Source organism: Cupressus sempervirens, chromosome 3, assembly GCF_028749045.1.
Source record: "Cupressus sempervirens isolate cs-2001-9-10 chromosome 3, ASM2874904v1, whole genome shotgun sequence".
In the NCBI taxonomy this organism is placed as follows: domain Eukaryota; kingdom Viridiplantae; phylum Streptophyta; class Pinopsida; order Cupressales; family Cupressaceae; genus Cupressus; species Cupressus sempervirens.
In genome coordinates, this window is record NC_143120.1 from 11,238,382 (window position 1) to 11,260,088 (window position 21,707).

The window sequence follows — 21,707 nt, forward strand, 5'->3', positions numbered from 1 at the left end:
AGAAGATGCATATCATCAATAGTGTCTCCCATATCCTCAATGTAGGACTCTACAAACAAACTTGCAATATCTATCAAGAAGTCATCCCAAGGAACTGAGTCTAGAAGACAATGAATATCTTGCTACATTGAATCATGTGAATCCATGACTATGTGAATAAAAGCATCATCAAGAGAAATAATAGATGAAATATCAATAGGAGAATAAGTAGGTGCAATTGGAGGTAAAAGATCTTTTGGGAATGGAGGAACATGTGGATCTCCATACCTCTCCCAAAGATAGATCCAAATATCATAAAAATCAATTGACTTCATGTCATCAAGTGAATCCATAACCTCTATATCCATATGTAGAAAGAGTGCACGACAAATGATTATTATAGTGTCACCATTGTATGAAAGTCCTTCCACATATGACAATGCATTATGCTCACTAAGATAAGTGAGAACTAATTCACTCCATTGCTTATAGTTTTGTGTTGTCAAGGTAATTAAATCTTCCTCATCCATGATGTACTAATCAATGCAACCCCCCCAAAATAGATTTTTGGCACTTTATATGTAGTGCGAATACAATTGACCACTTGCCAATTTGGGCCAAAGTGGAACTCTAATTTTTTATATTTAAAAATGAAAATATGAATCTATATACGACTCAAAAAGAGAAGACAAAAGACCTCTTAAGGATCTAATTAATTACAAGCGCCAAAATAGGCCAAAAATGACCAAATACTGAAAGTAATATGTCCACTCAAAATTACTCCAAACTGATACCAGATCTGAAAAGTAGACGAAAATTATGCACTTTCAAAAAAAATAGGACCTAAATATGTGTCCATATGAGACCAAACGAAGCCTCTGAAGGTGTAAAAGTTAGGATTGACAATTTTCAAAAAAATTCAAGAACATAGATCACAAACAACCTACACCAATGTGTATATCACAAAATTTTACCCTAAAACAAAAAAAATTGTTGGAAAAAAGGAGTCTGTATGAGGGAGATATCGCTGTTTGAAAATTTCCTCTATAATTATTTTTCCTAAATCACCACTGTCGCACCTCCTGAATGTGATACCAATATCTGATTTGCACCAACAAGCTCCAATCTTGACCTGCAAAAAAAAATCTCTCCAATGGCTATGCAATGAAACTCCTATGGCTCTGATACCATGTAAGAATTTGGTATAGCTCTGATACCATGTAAAAAATTTCCTAAGGCAATAATTCAACACGAAGATCAAGAAGCTTAGTAGATAGCATAAGAGAGACAAATGATGATCAAATGAGAATGGATATCAAATAATTGGATATCAAATAATTGGATGAATACATTATAGAAGTGCCTTGTATAAAAAGGCAACTGATATGACTAGGAGTTAGCAAAGAGATAAACATAACAACTAAGCACATGTCCACCAAGAGTGGATTATCCTCTATTGTGCATGAATGTATGTGCAACAATGAGAGGATAAGAATGCAAAGGTGTATCTCATAAAGAGATGTAGTAGACAACATGTGCTCGATTGGAGTACAAACTACTGTGTTGTCTACATGACAACTCATATGAATATGCAAACTCCTAGGTGTATACATGACAACTAATATGCTAATGCATTAACCTAAGTAAACTTAAGTAAAGTGTAATTAGTAAATACTTAGTTACACCAACAATATCAATTGATGCATGCTATTGATTTTCATTTGTTGTATTAGGTGCATTCATCATATCAATTTGAAATTTTATATTTGCATCACTTGTACATTATGTGCATTTGATGATGTACCTTCATGTAATCTCCTTAGATACTCCCTTTGTTTTTTCTTTTCCACCTTTTAGTTTTTAATCGTTCTACTCTTGTTCTTTCCCACTGTATAGTGTTGATTGTCCTACAAACAATATCATGATCAACATACCCAATCAAATACAAAAAATAACAACTTTGCATCATTAAGTTATAAAATAAGACAAATCAATGATTTTCTTAAAATGTCAAGTTAAAATGATATAATAACATGAAGACACCAAAAAAAAGACAAAATCAACATTTCCAAGAAAATGTGACAAAACATATGAAAACCGTTGCATAAAAATATGTCATACATTAGTGGGAACTTCAACAAGACAAAATAATAGTTTTTAGGCCATTGGGACTTTGCGAAAACTTAAATGGAATTTGCAAAATATTAAATATAACTATGTATTTTGTGCAGCACACAAAACTAAATATGTTTCTTTTTTCTAAAACAATGAGGAACATTTTTTGTGTGTGTGTGTGGAGTTTGACCCACTTAATCTTATCCAATAATTTTTTTTTAGTAGTTTAGAAACTAAATTCATAGTACTACAATTTTTATTTTTTACACATCTTGTCATTTTGAGTGGGTGACCCTCAAATGTCTCATCCAAGTCAAAGTTTGCTTGATTTCAGAAAAAAGTGTCCACTTATACCTCATTTTTAATCACCATCTTGGTACACTTAACCCTTTAATCTGTTTCAATTTATCAACCATAACATCCTTATGGTTATCATCTCCAAGGATGAGTTTCTACATATTTTTGGATTCTTAGGCACAATTTATCACAATCTTTAGATAATATAAGCGTTCAGATGCCTTTTGAGTAGGTTTACCTTTAAAACTATTGATGGGATTCAACAACTCTTTAGTTGTAGGATTCGAGTTCGTAATGTGGCTAGCAATAGATTTATGAGGTCTATTGGCTTTACCTTTATTCAATAGAGGACAATTCTATCTTCAATTGCCTTCTCTATGGTAGATAAAGAAAGAAACAAGTCCCCCAAGGATTTCAATAGGCTAAGAACCATATTCATCTTCCATATCAATTCTTAAAACTTTTTGGATATCAATCCTGTGGCTGACAACAATTAGAAGCCTAACATCCATGTGGAGAAGAAGGGGATTGGACTCTTTGATTCTAATAACTTTGCCAATCATTTCTAAGGTTTAATGCATAAATTTTCACAAAAATGGGAGAGCACATTTGATTGTGACCCATCTCGAGCATGAAAGTGCTAATATTTGTTCTTTGTTTGTATCTGAAGACTAAAATATTTCCTTAAAATTACATGGGTCTATATTCCAAAATTGGTGCTCCACAATTTCCTTAAAGGAATTAGGGCTCTTGGAAAAAACTATGAACAACACTCTTGAACCATCCTATAGAAGGAATATTGGAACCCTAGCCTCAAGTTCTATGTTTTATACAACTATTCATTCAAGAAGCTACAAGAGGGCAATTTGGAAGTATCTTGGAGTGCCAAGAATATAAATGAATCTCTAAGTTTATATTTCTCAACATAGATTACTTTAAACATAAGCAAATTAGGTTTAACAAATAATTTACTAAGAGACGAGCCCTTACCTCATTCAAATCATCTACAATAGAAGAGGTCACACACAGAGAAGAGGTAGGAATGGAACTAGTATTCATTGGAATCAACAACTCCTCCATAATGACTTCTCTAAAGGATTTCCTATCACCGACACTGCCTTCAAAATACCTTGACATGATGAAATGACGTGATTGTGATGGCCTTCACCCATAGCTCCCTTGCATGAAGGACAAACAATAAACAAGTTCAGCTCCCCTACTGGTCTAATGGGAGGCCTACTCAGAGAAGATTTAATGACCTAGTTATAATATGAGTCAATATATCTATATTTATTAATTATATAAAAATGAATCTCACAATAAATATTATTATAATAATTGTAATAAAATTTATTTTCCTTACTTGAAAAAATACTCCTTCTTTAACTTAATAATTGAAATAAAACCTCAACCATTCCTTTCGAATCAAATACTTGCACATTATACTTATAATCCCTAGATCTAAGACTTTTAAATGATTTTTCTTTTGAAGAATCACCTCTCCAAATTAAAAAATAAAAATAAAAAAAATCGACAAACTTTGAGCATACAACTAACCTCCATCGAGAATTTCTTTGGAATATGACGCTCGTAAAAGTGCAAGATAATTGGCCGTCACTATTGAAGTCAGAAACCGACTAAATTAAATCTATCGCCGACCATAAGGCATCATGGAAAAAATAGGAAAAGCGAAAGGCATATATCTCTTTTCATGGTGCCTGCCACCTTTTTATTCCCAAAACACCATTCTGAACTTCGTATTTTGGTATTTCTCATAAATTCCGTCTCTATAGACTTGCATCCCCTGCTTTAGTTCTGAACAACTTTAAAGCGAGGATTTTTGTGCAGGAAGCCCATCCGACTAAATAATCTTTAAATTCAAAATTTGGGCAGAATACATTTGTCAAAGTCTTCTTAGTCAATCAATTTTAGAACAGATTTTTTCTTTTCTTTACAACACCGCATTTGTTGAAGGTCCTGCTAATTAGTTTGCGAGGAAGATTTTTGAAGGAAGTTGTTTGTCCGGCCTCTTCTTAAATCAATTAGTTTCTCAATAAACAATGGGGGTAGAGAAAGTACAAGGACAAGGTCAAGATCATATGGAGAAAGTACTGCATACAATTGCGGATGTGTTTGAGAAATTGTCAAGCATTGTGAGTGATAATGATCTGAAGGTGCTTCAATTTGTGGAAGCTGTCTCTACGCTCTCAAAACTATATGGGTGTTTGGGTGCGGCCTTTAAATTTGCAGAGATAGATTCTAATGCCAAGGTAACTTTCATAACTTGGTTGTCTATGCTATGAATTGTATTTTATCAAACTTTCTTCAGTCTTTACAGCAAAGAGTTTTTAACTTTTTAATGCTTCTTTCCTTCAATAATCCGTCCTTTTCATAAGTAGTTTTTTAGAGGAATCATCTATTCTGACTTTTATATATATATATGGCCTATTCAGATTAGTTTATATTTGGGTTGTAGATATGACTGCTTTAAATGTCTTGAACTATGCAGTGCAGCCGCTTGGAAGTCAGGCCCCTTTTAATGAGGATTGTCTTTTTCCGAAAACAACTCAAACAAATTTAACCAGTTATTTATTATTCTGAGCGTAATGTTATATGATGATAATATAGAATTTTCCCTACAGATATGGATTGTCAGGATTACCTGATTAACAATAAAAAATATTTGAGAGAAATTAAATATGAAAGTTAGACTAGATGAAGGTGACTACTACGAAATAAAAAAATTGTGAGGCCTTGTTGCAAACTTTCAGGCACTCTCTCCGAGACTAGAAATATTTCTCCATAAATGTGGTCGACCTGAATTTACCGGTTATCCTTAGAAATGTTTATGAAGATTATGGCAAAATTTAACAGATAACCATACTTGAGGGTGAGACGACATTATCAGGTCTCAAAGCATCTTAATAGGCTTCTGAGAATAATCCTTGCAGTAAATGCAAGACTTTGGTGACATAAATAAGGATAATATCAGATTGAGAAAGAACCCTCGTCATAATTATGAGCTTTTAAGGATGTGAAAAACAGTATGTTAGTATATATATAGTAAACTAAACGATTTTTTTGTGTGTGATTTTATGATACCATGGGCTTTTTTGGCCTGGAGGCGAAAAATGTTTTGGAGAAAGCTAAAAAGGTATGACTTATGAACGATCAATATATTGATTTGAAACCTATTTGATCGATATGAGCTGCACCATCTAGTCATAAAAACACCCAGCTAGTGATGGAGGCTTGTACAAAGTCAGGAAGCTGTAAAAGATGAACATCTTTATTTGATATTCCACTAAAAGACCTTGTCAATTAGTGTGGACCATTTCTTTGAATTGATGATGGTTTTTGCACTAATGATCACCAGCATACCGACGCTTCATAATTCATAATGATTAAGAAAGCATATAATTGAATAGGCATCTATACAATTTACATGGTAGATGGCGAACTCAGAGTTATTACCAATTGGTATTCTCCATTTTAGAGTCCTGAGCAAGAATTAATGATTTATATTATACCACCATACAATGTGGTATACGAAAAGTTATCTGACACGTAAATCTTTCCGTTACAAGTAATGAACAATAATTAACTTTGAATCTTGGGGCTTTGATATTGGGCTGTGGTCAACAATCCTTTTGTTGGCATATTATATTCTACAATGGGTTCATCCAAGCGTATCTGATATCACACAGTTCTTGTGAGGTGTGTTCTTGTTGTGTGGATATGAATATATCTCCAAATCCCTTAAGAACTTTTAAATTCTTGAACTAGTATTTTGTATCAGGCTCTTGATAACTTATTTGAGCTACTCCTTGAAGGATAGCCCTAAATTCTTTAAACATGAGTCTTGCATTGACTAGACTCTGGAACTTTGGCACAAATTCTCTAGGAAATTTACATTCAGCTCCATCTGCATTTAGCATACCAGGTTAAAAAGATGTGTTGGCATGCCTACTGAACAAGACAAGCCATAACTGTCATGACCGCAAAGGTATATAAAGTTTTCCCTTAGTGCCTCCAAGTCCTGTTATCCCTGAATTTTGGAAATGACATTATCTTCGGTGTTATTGCAGGGCTAAGTCCTCTCTGTACTCTCACTGGAGACTTCATTTTATTGCCATACTATATTTTTGAGGAAATGAAAAACAAATACATAAGAGCTCAATTTCTGAATAGTTAACAGAATTCTACAGAAAAAACACAAGTTAGCTGATATTTTTTAAACTTGGGATGTATCCACCCTGTTTTGTCAGAGAGGTAAAAATACCAAGACTTCAGAAAGATAATTACTATCTAAATTGTTGACGAAACTTATTAGTGATTTCAAAAAAAAGTTAGAATTGATTTGTTAGGTTCCATTGTATAGAACACTGTCGCTTCAAGATAGACATTTTGAAATTATCAAACTGAATCCCAATAGGATAAGCAAAACTCACAAGAAAAGGAAATTGCAAAATGAATCACCTAAATTCTAATCCATTCCATATTTTTCAAAACTCTTCAAAATGGTTCCAAGGGCAAAGCCTTGAAACAGTCATCTTCATCTTGTGTTAGAAACCTGCAAAAGAAGTTTCTTTTGGAAAGGATCAGCTGCAGAACATTTTTCACTTCACATTGCATTTTATTTTTCCAACCTCCTCATCCTGGTTGGCAACCTCATTCTCGATTGTCTTTGCCAAGTCATTTTTCTAGTTGTCGTCTGTTTACTAGGCAACTTCTTGTTTGGTTGCTTCATAGCCACTCGAATTAATTACATGACAAAGTTCTTAGGACCTCCTCGCTTACATATCATATATCAATTACAGTCAATAAATGCTTGTAATGTTATAATCTGGGGTAGTTTCTTCTGAAGAGATTCTAGTTTGTAGACATCAGCAGCATGTTGGGGACTTTAAAGCATAAATGGTGTCAAGTGTATGTGACATGAATGTTTGCTTCAAAGTTTATCTTCAGGAATACCTTCATCATGATCTCATATTTCTATCTTTATCATAAATCCAAGTTCATTTACTCCTTTGCCAATTCACTCCTTATCAACAATGTTTCAATTGATAGATCCATCCTCAACTGGAGGACAAAACACATCTCTGTATGAAACATCCCCTTCTTCAAATTCTGTTTCCCCAACCTCCTATAAATAATCTGACCACCACTTAGCTTCTATGTCCCTTTTGATGCTTTTCACTTGATTGAATTACTCACTACGCCCTTGATTAAATGCCTTTCATTTTATCTTTGAAGTATTCTAAAACAACATGGAACATCCAAATGTGAATGACTTTAATTCGCTGCTGATAGGTTTTCTGAACATAATCTTTTAGATGCCTCCCATAAGCTGTAAGATCATTGATCTTAGAAATCATATCATCATTATCTTGATCCTCAAATGAGGTAGCTGTATGGATATTTGTACGGTGACAAAGACTAAGGCCAAGTATCATGACACCAAAGTTTCATTGATAACTTTCAGCCTCTCAATCGTCTCACCATCTTTAACACACCAAGTCACATTTGCTTCCCTGCTATAATGATAAGAAGTGACTTTCTGTTGAAGCCATAATCATCTCTGGTCATATTAAACTTGCTTTTTCAACTTTTAGGGTATCCACTTAAGATTACAAATTATTCTTTTTGCATTTAATATCCATAATTGCCTTCACTTTCTTAAGTGATTTTTCTACCAGCAAATAGGCAAGATCAGGTTCTAGTCACCTTTGCTTTCTGATGATTGTACTGCCCATAAATAGGCAGGATCAGCTTTAATTCACCTTCGTTTTCCAACTATTTTCTGCCAGAAAAGAAGTATGCTAAGATGTTTTAAAGAAGTTTATCTGTCGAACTGAATCACCTAAATTCTAATCCATTCCATATTTTTCAAAACTCTTCAAAATGGTTACAAGGGCAGAGCCTTGAAACAGTCATCTTCATCTCGTGTCACAAACCTGCAAAAGAAGTTTCTTTTGGAAAGGATCAGGTGCAGAACATTTTTCACTTCACATTGTATTTTATTTTTCCATCCTAATCCTGGTTGGCAACCTCATTCTCAATCGTCTTTGCCAAGTCATCTTTCTACTTGTCATCTGCTTACTAGGCAACTTCTTGTTTGGTTGCTTCATAGCCGCTCAAATTAACTAAATGACAAAGTTCTTAAGACCTCCCCGCTTACATATCATATACCAATTACAGTCAATAAACGCTTTTAATGTCATAATCTGGGGTAGTTTCTTTCTGAAGAGATCCTAGTTTGTAGACATCAGCAGCAAGCTGGGGACTTTAAAGCATAAATGGTTTCAAGTGTCTGTGACATGAATGTTTGCTTCAAAGTTTATCTTCAGGAATACCTTCATCATGATCTTATAGTTCTATCTTTATCATAAATCCAAGCTCATTTCTCCTTTGCCAATTCACTCCTTATCAACAATTTTTCAATTGATAGATCCATCCTCAACTGGAGGACAAAACACATATTTGTAGAACCATCTTCTTCAAATTCTGCTTCCCCGACCTCCTATAAATAATCTGACCACCACTTAGCCTCTATGTCCCTTTTGATGTTTTTCAGTTGATTGAATTACTCACTACACCTTTGATTAAATGCCTTTCATATTATCTTTAAAGTATTCTAAAACACCACAGAACACCCAAAATGTGAATGACTTTAATTCACTGCTGATAGGCTTTCTGAACATAATCTTTTGGATGCCTCCCATAAGCTGCAAGATCATTGATCTTAGAAATCATATCATCGTTATATTGATTCTCAAATGAGGTAACTGTATGGATACTTGTACAGTGACAAAGACTAAGGCCAAGTATCATGACACCAAAGTTTCATTGATAACTTTCAGCCTCTCAATCGTCTCACGATCTTTAATGCACCAAGTCACATTTACTTCCCTGCTATAATGATACAAAGTGACTTTCTGTTGAAGCCATAATCATCCTTGGTTGTGTTGAACTTGTTTTTTCAACTTTTAGGGTTCCCACTTAAGATTCCAAATTATTCTTTTTGTGTTTAATATCCATAATTGTCTTCACTTTCTCGATTAATTTTTCTACTAGCAAATAGGCAAGATAAGGTTCTAATAACCTTTGCTTTCTGGTGATTGTGCTGCCTGTAAATAGGCAGGATCAGCTTTAACTCATCTCTGCTTTCTGGCTATTTTTCTGCCAGCAAAGAAGTACGCTAAGATGTTTTAATTTAGTTTATCTGTCAAACTATTTTCCTATAGAATTCTTCTCTACTGTAGCTGCCTTTACTTTTGAGCTTTGACCCACGTTTGCCCATCTGTGCTCAATATTAAATATGATTTTATTTGTGTTTTTCATTTTTCTCTTGAACTAAAAATGTTAATGGCATCTCATTAGCACGGCATTATAGTACTGTAATTTTTTTAATCTGCAGAGCTGGGTTATTTCATGAAATTAATTAATTGCACTTACAAAGCTTTCAAATTTCAAGAAAATTGACCAAGTGGAAATCACTATAGCTTCAGGATTTAAGGGATGCAGCGCAATCCTCTGAAACATTTCAAGATTTGCTGGATCGTGATGTAAAGCGGAAGAGTGTGAGGAAGACAGGAAGTCATTCACGTAATTTGCTAAGACTAAAGCAGGGGATTGAATTTGTCAAAGTGTTCTTTGAACAAATACTTTCAACAGAGTATGCGGGATTATTTTCTCCACTTGAAGTGATGTTTCTTGTTCAAACAATTGTCATCTTCTTCCTAGATATATGCTCAGCAGTTTCATCTCTTCTTTCTTTAAGGAGCTTAAATTTTTGGTTGACTAAACTAAATTTTTTATCATGTCTAAAGATTTCATTGATCTTTTGGCAGGGAAAACTCTTTGAAGGAATCAGCTTCGATTGCTTATTCACAGGTACTTGCTCCATCACATGGTTGGGCTGTTAGAAAAGCTGTGGCAGCTGGATTGTATGCCATTCCAACAAGGTCACAGCTTTTCAAAAATCTAAATGAAGATGGTGAGTTTCCATTTTTCCTTTTGGAAAATATACTTACTCTAAATATATTTGATGGCTGAAGAGACATTAGAACATAGTGAACTTTATTGATTGTACAGTCAGCTTCCTTGACTATGGGCATCTTACTGGTTTCCATTCGAGATACTAGAATCTTAAATTTACCTTTGTCATAAATTATATTATGAAAGAAATGAAATAGATTGTACCATGTTGAGTAATGATCATAAAATGCACTTCCACAGGATTTTCCCCTTCAGTTTAAAGAATATAACACCCCCTTTCCTAAACTGCGCCAGATTTCTTATGGAAAACTCAATATGGCATGTGAAGAGCGTAGGCCTGACTAAAATAGTTTATGCCTAAGTGGACCCAGAAACCAAGTCTTGGAGATATCTCTCTTCCCTGATAGTGGTATAATCAGGCTCCCAGCTTGCAGTTAATCTAAAGCCACCCAATTGAAATACAATGTTAACTGATCCCCCCATCATGCCCATCTAGAAACCACAGATCTCTTCCCCCAACTTAAGCATATCACAAAAATTCAAACTTAGGAATGGAATGCAATAATTGGAACAATCCAAATTACATCATTAAACCCAAATTAACAATCCTCCAATAACATATTTCATTAAAATGATTGGATTTTTCCTTTTAATAGGTTGCAAGTCCTTATTAGTTAAAATTCTTAGGAAGACCATGGAAATTGTGTGCACTATATATCTATTCATAGACGTCAAATGCATTAGTTTGAAAGACTTGTTAACTCTCATTTTCCAAAACTGTTGGATACTTGGAATGAGGAACCTAGGGAATTGGCTCAAGGCCATACTTTACCAAGATAGGACCACTCACATTGCTTAAAGAAAATATTTATTTCATTAAAATTTTGAATAACATTTATATCTCTGTCCATTTTAATTTTTTAGTGACAGTTTACCTTAGTGATGCAAAATTTAGCACATTATCATATGAGATACCAGAGGAAATAAGTAGACAATGAGAAACACTAGTAAGAAAAGTGCCAGAAAATTAGTAGTCTAGCATGTAAATGAAAGTCTCTTGATGAAGGTTGGGTAAAGATAAAATTTGATGGGATGAGCAAAGGTAATCTAGGCTTGGTGAGTGTAGGATGAATTATCAAAGATCATGGATGTTGTCATATGATGATGATGGGTTCAGCATCAAGTTTTGTGATTGATGCCAAAGAACTATACATGATGAAGTTAGCCTAATAGGTCTAGAAAGAAAGATAATAGGTAAGCAGTGATATACTATCGGAAAACAGAGTATACTATCAAAGACAAGGAAAAAAGTTAGAGAGTTATTGGATAACCAGATGATTATCATTACAAAGGAAATGCAAAAGTCTAATCAGAATAAAGGAATCAGTTAATGGAAATCAAGAAAGTCATGAAAAGGTAAAGAACTTTGAGTCGACGACAATGAAGATCAAGCTTGTTATGTTAAAGTCAAATTCATTGAATATGATCAATTGCAAAATGTCTTACATAGGAGAATAAGAAAAAAACAATGCATGGAAATTGATATTGAAGATCAAGGTGCAGATCACGAGGAGAACTCGACAAATAACATGACACCTTGGAAATGTATAAAGGATTGCAATAGGGATCAAGGGAAAAATGGTTTATGGAGCATTTAAACCCAAGCCAATAAAAACCCTAATTAGGTTACAAAGATCAAGAAAGCTATAAGGAGAAGATATCTGAATAGAGTGAAGGTTATCAATGAAGAAGGAGCATAACAAGTTGATGCAAGATTGAAAATAATGAAGTACAGAGAGGAAGTTGAGTATAAGGGGTTTGATAAGTTTTGGAAGGAAATCAGTTACAGATCATTTACTATCTTGTAAGGATTCCTAATAGTTTCTACAAAGTATTGTCAATTCCTTAACCGGGCAATCTTTAACATGACTTAGAAGTTCTATATTGAACTTATTGTAAATCATTTAACAAGGTGAACACCATATGGGTGGGCTAGAATCTCTGAACAAAGTAGTTCCTAGCATAATTTTTAGATACATCTAACAATGTATCTGTCACTCTTAAGCGGGTGAGTCACCTAGATAGTGACATATGTAAGCTCTTAACTGGGCACCTCTTTTTGTAGCAGTAAAAAGTTGTGGGTACCATCCCCACCATAGTTTTTCCCTCTAACCAAGGGTTTTTGCGAGACCAAAAATTATTGTGTTATGGTTTACTGTTATTTACTTTATTATTCACAGTTATAGCATATTGGTAAACTAGCTACAATGAAGTACTATCGATTAACATAAATTGAAGTTATATGTTTATGGTTCAAAGTTTGAATTAATAGAAGTTTATAAGTACTAATTCATCCCCCTCTCAATACTTACCTTTCCAATAATTGGTATCAAATCTCAGTTCTCTAGAGGGAAAGTTTAATAACTTGAGAGTAGGTATGGGATTATGGAGACGTATAGGAGAGAAAAATTGTTGAAAGAAGCTTTGGATGAAACTCATGGCGAAATATAGGATCTGAAGAAGAAACTGAAAGCATCATTTGCAAAAAGGAAATAATTGTCAGAATGATTGCAAATAAGCCTGGACAACCTTGAAGAACTATTTGAAAATAGTGCAATGTTTGAAGAAACTGATGCATCAATTGAGGAATTGATGTAAAAGAATACAACCCTAGAGAGAGAGCTAATTGAAGCCAAGAAGGGACTTGAGAGTCAAGCCTGAAGAATGACTGAAGTACTTGAAAGGATAATAAAAATTGAAGATGGCAAAGAAAGTCTTGAAATGGATAAGAGGAATCTTGAAAGAACAATTAAAGATAAGGATGCAAGAGGAGAATAACACACTAAATGGTACTAGTGAATAAAACATGTAGACTTATTGAAAATGAAAATCTAAGAGAAGTTGAAAATATGAGGGCCAATCTAAAAGTTGAGAAAGAAATCAATGAAAGACTCACAAGGTTTGGTCTAAGCATGAAAAAGATTGATGAATAATTGAAAAATCAAAGAAGACCGAGAGATACAACCAAACTAGGATATACCGATAACAACAAATTTGAAAGTGGAGGATCTTCTAAATTGGTAGCAAAGAAACCATTGCAAGAACCAAAGGATCCTATCAGCACACAAGGTAAGAAACCTACTAAACCTACTTGTTACAATTGTGGAAAGCATGGTCATACATCAAATGTTTGTAGAAGTAGATTAGTTAATGTTCCAAGAGGTACACCATTCAATGGATATAGCTATAATTGCAACAAGTTTGGACATTGAGAAAAGGAATGCATAAGTATGGATACTTAGCATGAAATTGTAGATACCAAAAAGCCAATAATGCAGGGAAAAAATGGAAAAATGGTGGTTAATAATGAACAAGTGATGAATGATATGAAGAAAATTTGGGTTAAGGAGGAAATCAATGTACCAACAAGTAACCCTCCATCCTCTAGTCAAGAGGATTTGTCATCAAACTAAGCAAGTAAGTTTTGCTTAGGGACCTAAAAGAAATTGCAATTTTTATTTGTCCCTTACAAAGATGAATTTAAGAAGTACTTCATTTTGAGAGAATGAAGAAATTATGATTGTCTGAAGCTAGACGTGCTATAATATATCCTTCCATTGGCTTGAGCAAGTCGCGGCCTTGATCGTCCGCTTGCTCAAGAAGACAGTTTTTCCAAGAACATCGGTTTCAAATTTGCTGAGTTAAAAGGTGGTGCTAAGTGTACATGGTCGCCTCTAATGGAGGGATATAAGTTTGAATTTTTAAAAAGTTCCTTTTTTAAAACACTTTTATATATATATATATAATTTTTAAATGATTCCATCATGCTGTTATTACATCTAAGGTCGCACCCATTAAACTATGTATATCTATATACATACATAGTTCAGAGAAATATGGTTTATTTCTAACATCATATCCTCTTGCTATTTGCACATGTATATATATATATATATACACACACACACACACACACACACACACACACACATATTAACAAGTATGAACTATAGATATTACCTTAATATCATGGTGGCATCGTACATATATATATATATATATATATATATATATATATATATATATGCTGATAAAAGAAATAGAGACGACATCATGAAACAACAAAGGTAATGGTTCTAAACATGAATTTTCTGATAATGATAGTTATATATTTTTTATATGTTTGTCCAAGTAGCTCATGACTGTCTAGTGGTGTACTCTATTACGAAGTCACTAAATCTTTATCAAGGTAGTTAGAGGTCATACTTGGCAATTGAACAAATGGACTAGAATGGTGCCCCATTCGTCAAATCCCATTTAGCAATGTTTTCTCCCCTTTGTCTACTCCTGTAACCAGTCGTGCAAAAATTCCAAAATAATAACAAGTTCTTCCATTTAAATCAATATTAGAATATATCACAGATTACTGTAACAATGGTTAACTACCATTAACAAGTAAATATAATAAATCAACGAATAATTACCATTTTCAATAAACAAGTAAACATAATAATCGTTTACCGACTCCATTATAACAACCATTTCCACATGAAATAAATTGTTATTGGTGAAGATGAAGGAGAAGAATGAGTTGATGTGAGATTGAAAAGAACAAAGTACAAAGACGAAGCTGAGCATAAGGGATGTGATAAGCTTTGGAAGGAAAGTAGTTATAGGTTATTTACTATCTTGTAAGGATTCCTAACAATTTCTACAATGTATGGTAAATCCCTTAACCAATTAGTCTTTAACAAGACTTAGAAGTTCTAGATTGAACTTATTGTAAATTCTTTTACAGGGTGAACACCATATAGGTGGGATAGAATCTCTTAACAAAGTAGTTCCTAGCAGAACTGTTAGATACATCTAACAATGTATCAGTCACTCTTAACAGGGCGAGTCACCTAGAAAGTAACATATGTAAGCTCTTAACTAGGCACCTCTTTCTGCAGTAGTGAAGAGTTGTGGGTATCATCCCTACCGCAATTTTCCCTATAACCAAGGGTTTTTTTGAGACTAAAACTCATTGTGTTATGTATGGTTGAATTGTGTTATGGTTTACTATTATTTACTTTATTATTTATAGTTATAGCATATTGGTAAACTAGCTACATTGCAGTACTATTGGTTAACATGAATTGAAGTTATATGTTTATGGTTAAAAGTTTGAATTGATAGAAGTTTATAAGTACTGATTCATCCCCCTCCTTTTTACATATCTTTCTAATAACGGACATGGAATCTTGAAACTACTAGGAAAGAAGTTAGGTGGATGCACTAATGATGAAGAAAAAATTCAAGCTGCCTTAATGGTAATGAAGGTCAAAAGAAGACTGGGTTTTCACAAGATCCATATAGGAGACTTACTAATAATTATCAATGCTTCAAGTGGGAAGAATCCCAAATTGGAAATTGGATGGTTGGCTTAGACATATTGACATATTTTGGAGATTATCACTTCCTTTGATAATTTCATTGTTTCACATATAATCTAAGGCAATGATGTGGCTGATGAGTGCCCAAAATCTTGGCTGATATACCAGCAATCGAGGCAAAGGAAAATTCAACTATTTCTTAGCATGAATCTTATAGTCACATTAAGAGAAGTCTTTTGATTCACAAGCCTATAATTGAGAGACAAGAAGGATGATACCATGGAAAATGCATTCATTCAATAAATGCGATTGTCAGTCTACTCGCTTATCATCACAACCATTATTTAAAAAGAGACGAAGTGGAGAATGTTGTGTTTTAACAATAAGCTCTAATTATAGATATCAACATATATCTTAGCGCTAGGAAATGACAAATGCATTTTTCAGAGACATTCTAAGAAATGGTTAATGGAGGTGTTTAAATACCAAAATAGGGGTTGTTTTGGATGTTGTAATAATGGTTCAAAGGACAACTACATAAGAGGAATTGGTAGTATTAATTGAGTTATGATCTCACCTTGATGTTCTTGGATACGTTGTTAGACTTAGGTAGCTGGAGCACACAAGGAGCTAATTTGATTGAAATGGTGTGGTGGAATGAAGGCTTAACTAGCAAGACATATCCCTAGTCATGGCCTAACATCGGATGATGGGAGGCAACCAAAGTTGGGTAAAGAGGATGAAAACTCACTACGAATTCTTGTTGTGTGGGGTTTGGGAATGAAGGTGTTAGTCTAAGGAATCAAGTGTGGGTAGCAAACAATTTCTTGAAAGGATGTTTAGAAGGGCTGGTGGCGAGAGCTGGTGACTCGGCCTCTATGTTGGTGAATGAGGAAGAAGATGTGGCACCTTAAGAGACCAAGAATGTAGAAGAAGATGGAGGAACATGGGATTGTTGTGGGCTATGTTGGTTTTTTTTAATGGTGTCCATTTTCTTGTTCTGGGTTGTAATTTGCTTCTGGTAATGGCCCTATTAAGTTTGTTCATAGTATATGGTATAACATATTATGTAATGTTGGTGTGGGCCAATTTTGTAGTATGGCTACCTTATATACAAATAGTTTTTGATCTCCGTTTACTTGATAGGATGAGTGGTAGTCCAAGTCTCCCAATTTTGCAATTTGGTCAACATAGAAGTAACTGAAATCTCTTCCTAGAAAAGGGTTTTGGCTGTATTTCTCCTTTTTGAAGTTTAATATATGGGCATGACCCTTGAAAGTGCTACATTTACCAATAAGAAAAAAAATTGCATCTTACTCCAATATTGTTCATGTAAAATGTTGTCTTAATATTAATTTTAATTCACAAACCCATTTCTTAGAGTAAGAACATTGAAGTTGAGTGGGATAGTTATGCCAACAATCAATGTTCTTACTCCAATTGATCCAAATGTCTAGGAAGAAAAAATTTGTGCAAGAAAAACTAACAAGTACACTTTCTATTTGTGGATTCTCAAATACAAAAGTATTCATTTTATAAACCTTAGATATTTTGAACCACTCAATATAACAAAAGCACTTGAAAAGAGCATAATTTGCATTTTAATTCCAGGAATGTTTTCTATTGTGCAACTAACTAGGTGAGAATTTCTTTCATGCCAGATTTATTAGCTTGATTCAACAGCCAAGTGATAGAAGAGAAATGTGAATCAAATTCCTATAGAAATTTTCCAAACCCAAATAACTGCAAGGTTCTATAAGATTTTTCAGTATAGGCCCTACTTTTATGGTGTGAAGCTTAACCAAATCCACCTGTAATCCATCTGCATCAAAGTGATTCACTTCCTACATGGCGACTCTCCATGTTGACATACATGTTTTTCTATCACAAATTGTTGAGAACTTTTTGAGTCTAGCTCAGAATTTTTACCCATGAATTGTTGAAATTGGGAATTATATCAACAATGACTGAAGTTATGATTGATCAAGAATGTCATTTGTCACCTCAAGAATATCAAATCTGTGTTAATTGCCTTTGAGAGTTTTTTCCAAAATTTGAGCTTCAATGTGTATTTGATGGTACCCTGACTTGAGATCAATCTTATTGAAACATTTTGCAACAATAAGCTAGTCCAATAGATCAGGAATCCTAGGAAGAGAGTAGTGATTCTTTATAATATTCTTGTTGAGTGATTTGTAGTCATTATGCAACTTAAAATTCGATTTGTCACATGGTAAACATTAGGAATGAATGGTTTTATGCATGGAAAGGTATTAGGAATAGGTAGACATGGAATAATATCAATAGTATGTTTCACTATACAATATTTAAGTACTCCATTTGGTGGCATAAATACAGCCTTAGAAAATTCCAACATGTTCAACTATCAATTTGATAATAGAGTTGTGGCTTTAACTTGTGTCTCATGGTTATTTTCATTCAATTAATGTCATTTGTATTTGAAAAGGAAGATGACAAAATATTGGCAGTTGCTACCATGGCACATAACTCACAGTCCATGATCTTGTGCTGTTTTGGGTAGAATTATGTGTGTTGATATATGCAAAATAAACTTGTTGAGCAGGGAAATTCATTTGTCTAAGTGTCCATTGGGGCTTATGTACTATTTACACATTCTGGTCTTCAATGATTTCCATTGTTGTTCACATAGCATAATCCTTATGGAATATGAAGGAGCTCCTTAACACGCTTTAGATTTTGTTTGGATTAGACATATAGCTTTAATTGTGCAATTTATGGTACTTGGATTCTTTGTCATTCGACATATGCCTAGTTTATGTTTAATTTGCAAGCACACTTACACGATTCTCCTAACAGTGTAATATGGAGTGGATCCACATTACCTTGGATATAAGGTTTTAAGGCTTATATCTACTTCCAAAACAATGTTTAGAATTGTTCAACTTGCAATTCAAATAATTGAATATATCAATTTATTGTTCAATATACTAATATAACTTTGGTGAGATTGAGAATACTTGAGTAATGCCACCTCATGGAGAGTGGATAGTTTTTCCACCATTTCTCAACAAACAAGGAAACTATCACAAGAGAACATGTATCTTTTCATACTAAAATTCCTGAACTTCATGATAGGAGCAATGATATTAACCCAGTTATCTACCTAAAAAGAACATCTATAAAAGAGGTGTATTATCTAATAGTTACTAGATATAACAATGGTATAGAACAAGAAAGTAATTCAAGAAGTGCAAGTGATTTTAAAAGTCAATGATACATATTGATAGTCAATATTGTCTTAAGGTGATGTCAATGAGTGATGACGATTGGTAAGACGTTAAATCTCAGATAGGCGGGAAAATATCAGAAAAGGCTGACTATGATGAATGAATATATGACAATATTTCAGATATAAACACCATTTAACATGGTATTCCAGTCATTTCAATGTGAAGACATTTTATGCGCAATATATGTCAAGGGAAGTAGAAAACTTTTCTAATCTATTGGATCTTATTTTTCGACATATATTTGTCTAAGGGTATTGATTCCTTAAACTTATTTTGTATCATTTGTTTCCTGTATAAATTTATAGTGAAGGAGCTTCACATTATACCTCATTTCACAGTTGTACTTTGCTGATTGTAAAATATTTTCTTGTTTGCAGAGGAATCTGCTCGAGCTCAAATGCACAGGTTTACTATATCATCAGCTCCAGTTATAGAATACGTAAATCGACTCTTCCTTGACAGAAACATAGGCATAGATTGGTGAATTGTTGTACTAACAAGTACAGTAGATTTACCAGTTACTGTAAAAGAGTTTGCAGGGCTCGTTCAGACCTGAATGTGGAACAGTAATATCATTGCTAGGTTTTAAAAAAATCATAACAAAACCTTCTTGGCACATTCCATTTTCTTTTTCTAATATTATTTAGCTATCATGGACCCCTTCATGTTTGTCATTTTTAATGATGAGGAGATGCAAAAGCCTCTTGATTTGGAGTACAAACATAAATTAAGGTCCAAACATCTTAAGGAGCATGCACACACAGCTGTTTGCATATTAGTACATGATTTTGTATGAATCCTAACACAATAAAATGATAAGTAGTGATTTACATTTTTATTTGGAGGTACTTGATTATGAAATCTTCATTCAGTAGAAGTTGACTGCAAGACACAGGCACTTATAAATTCATAAACTGGTAACAAAATTCAAATGATCAACTTGAAAACCTTTTTTGAAAAGAACCTGGCTGAAACATTCTTTAATAGGTCCAAGTGCAAGTACCAAAGGATGGTATGTTGTGTTATAGTGCTGTGGTGGAAGAGAGTACCATAAAAGGGATTGTTTTTCGTTGAAAATTGAAATTAAAGGTAGAAGTTAGATCTCGAAATTCAAATGGAAATGTGAACCCGAGTCAATCAAAGGTGAAGATTGGGCCTAAAGATTCACTGATCAGAGACAACAAAAACAAAGGATAGCTCTTGAGAAGGTCTTAGCCTTTAAAGGCAACAAGGTGTTAAACACTTACAGCAAGTAAAATCCAGGGAAAAATAATTGAAACCTAACTTATCCCAGGTAAAAGAAGTAAATGGTTAAGATATAAATTGAATCTATGCATCCAACTGATGGAATGCTCAGGTGAGAACTGGACCGAAGACTGTGCGTGACATATCCTTTATCATGCAATTTTGAACCAGCGGAAGTTAATTTTATTGGATGAAGAAAGTACCTTTAAAAGGGATTGTTTTCCATTGAAAATTGAAATTTAAGGTAGAAGTTAGATCTCAAAAATTCAAATGGAAATGTGAACTCGAGTCAATCAAAGGTTAAGATTGGGCCTAAAGATTCACTGATTAGAGACAACAAAAACAAAGAACTGCTCTTGAGAAGGTCTCAGCCTTCAAAGGCAAGAAGGTGTAAAACACATAGAGCAAGTAAAATCCAGGGAAAAAGAATTGAAACCTAACTTATCCCTAGGTAAAAGAAGTAAATGGTTAAGATATAAATTAAATCTATACATCCAACTGATGGAATGCTACGGTGAGAACTGTACCCAAGACTGTGCTGTGACCATCCTTTATCATGCAATTTTGAACCAGTGGAAGTTAATTTTATTGGATGAAGAGAGTACCATTAAAAGGGATTGTTTTCCATTGAAAATTGAAATTAAAGGTAGATATCAAAAATTCAAATGGAAATGTGAACCTGAGTCAATCAACGGTGAAGATTGGGCCTAAAGATTCACCAATCAGAGACAACAAAAACAAAGAACTGCTCTTGAGAAGGTCTCAGCCTTTAAAGGCAACAAGGCGTAAAACACTTAGAGCAAGTAAAATCCAGGGAAAAAGAATTGAAACCTAACTTATCCCTAGGTAAAAGAAGTAAATGGTTAAGAAATAAATTGAATCTATGCATCCAACTGATGGAATGCTACAGTGAGAACTGGACCCAAGACTGTTCTGTGACCATCCTTTATCATGCAATTTTGTACAAGCAGAAGTTAATTTTTTTGGAAGAAAAACTTGATTCCAGAGTCAATAAAGAGCCTCACTGTTTTTTCAATGTTACCAATTCACACAGGTACAAGCATTTGTGCAGTGTCTACTGTGATAAGTGTGTCATCGAATTCATGTTTAATGTTTCTATATTAAGCTCTCAAACATCTGGGGTGAGTATCCCTAAGAATTTAGTTTAAAGTTTTAAACTATTAACACAAAAAATGATCACTAAAAGACTTCTAAGATACACTTGCCTCTCAGCTTTTCCCATTTACACTGACTTCTATCAAAATTACATTTATCAATATTATCATCATTCCTCTCTGCTCAGCTTTTTCTCATCTATGAAAACTTCTAATCTCATGTTAAAAGCTTTCTGTTGAGTGTTTTACATGCAAAATGTTTACTCATTCTATTTTAGAATTACAGTGAGCGTGATAGTTTGTTATTT

The 21,707-nt window shown here is 33.7% G+C and overlaps 1 protein-coding gene across 2 annotated transcripts; it reads left to right on the top strand.

Moving 5' to 3' along the window:
- The first annotated feature begins 4,124 nt into the window (after positions 1-4,124).
- On the top strand, positions 4,125-19,708 carry LOC149564471 (accelerated cell death 11-like). Of its 2 annotated transcripts, none has more exons than XM_089818019.1 (4): positions 4,125-4,661; positions 9,903-10,069; positions 10,245-10,390; positions 19,417-19,708. In XM_089818019.1, the coding sequence occupies exons 1-4, from the start codon at positions 4,452-4,454 to the stop codon at positions 19,521-19,523; spliced, it is 630 nt and encodes a 209-aa protein (XP_089674145.1). In that variant the 5' UTR covers positions 4,125-4,451; the 3' UTR covers positions 19,524-19,708. The 2 variants fall into 2 exon arrangements, with proteins under 2 accessions (XP_089674145.1, XP_089674144.1); XM_089818018.1 differs by having other exon boundaries at positions 4,135-4,661; positions 9,897-10,069.
- Positions 19,709-21,707: the final 1,999 nt, after the last annotated feature.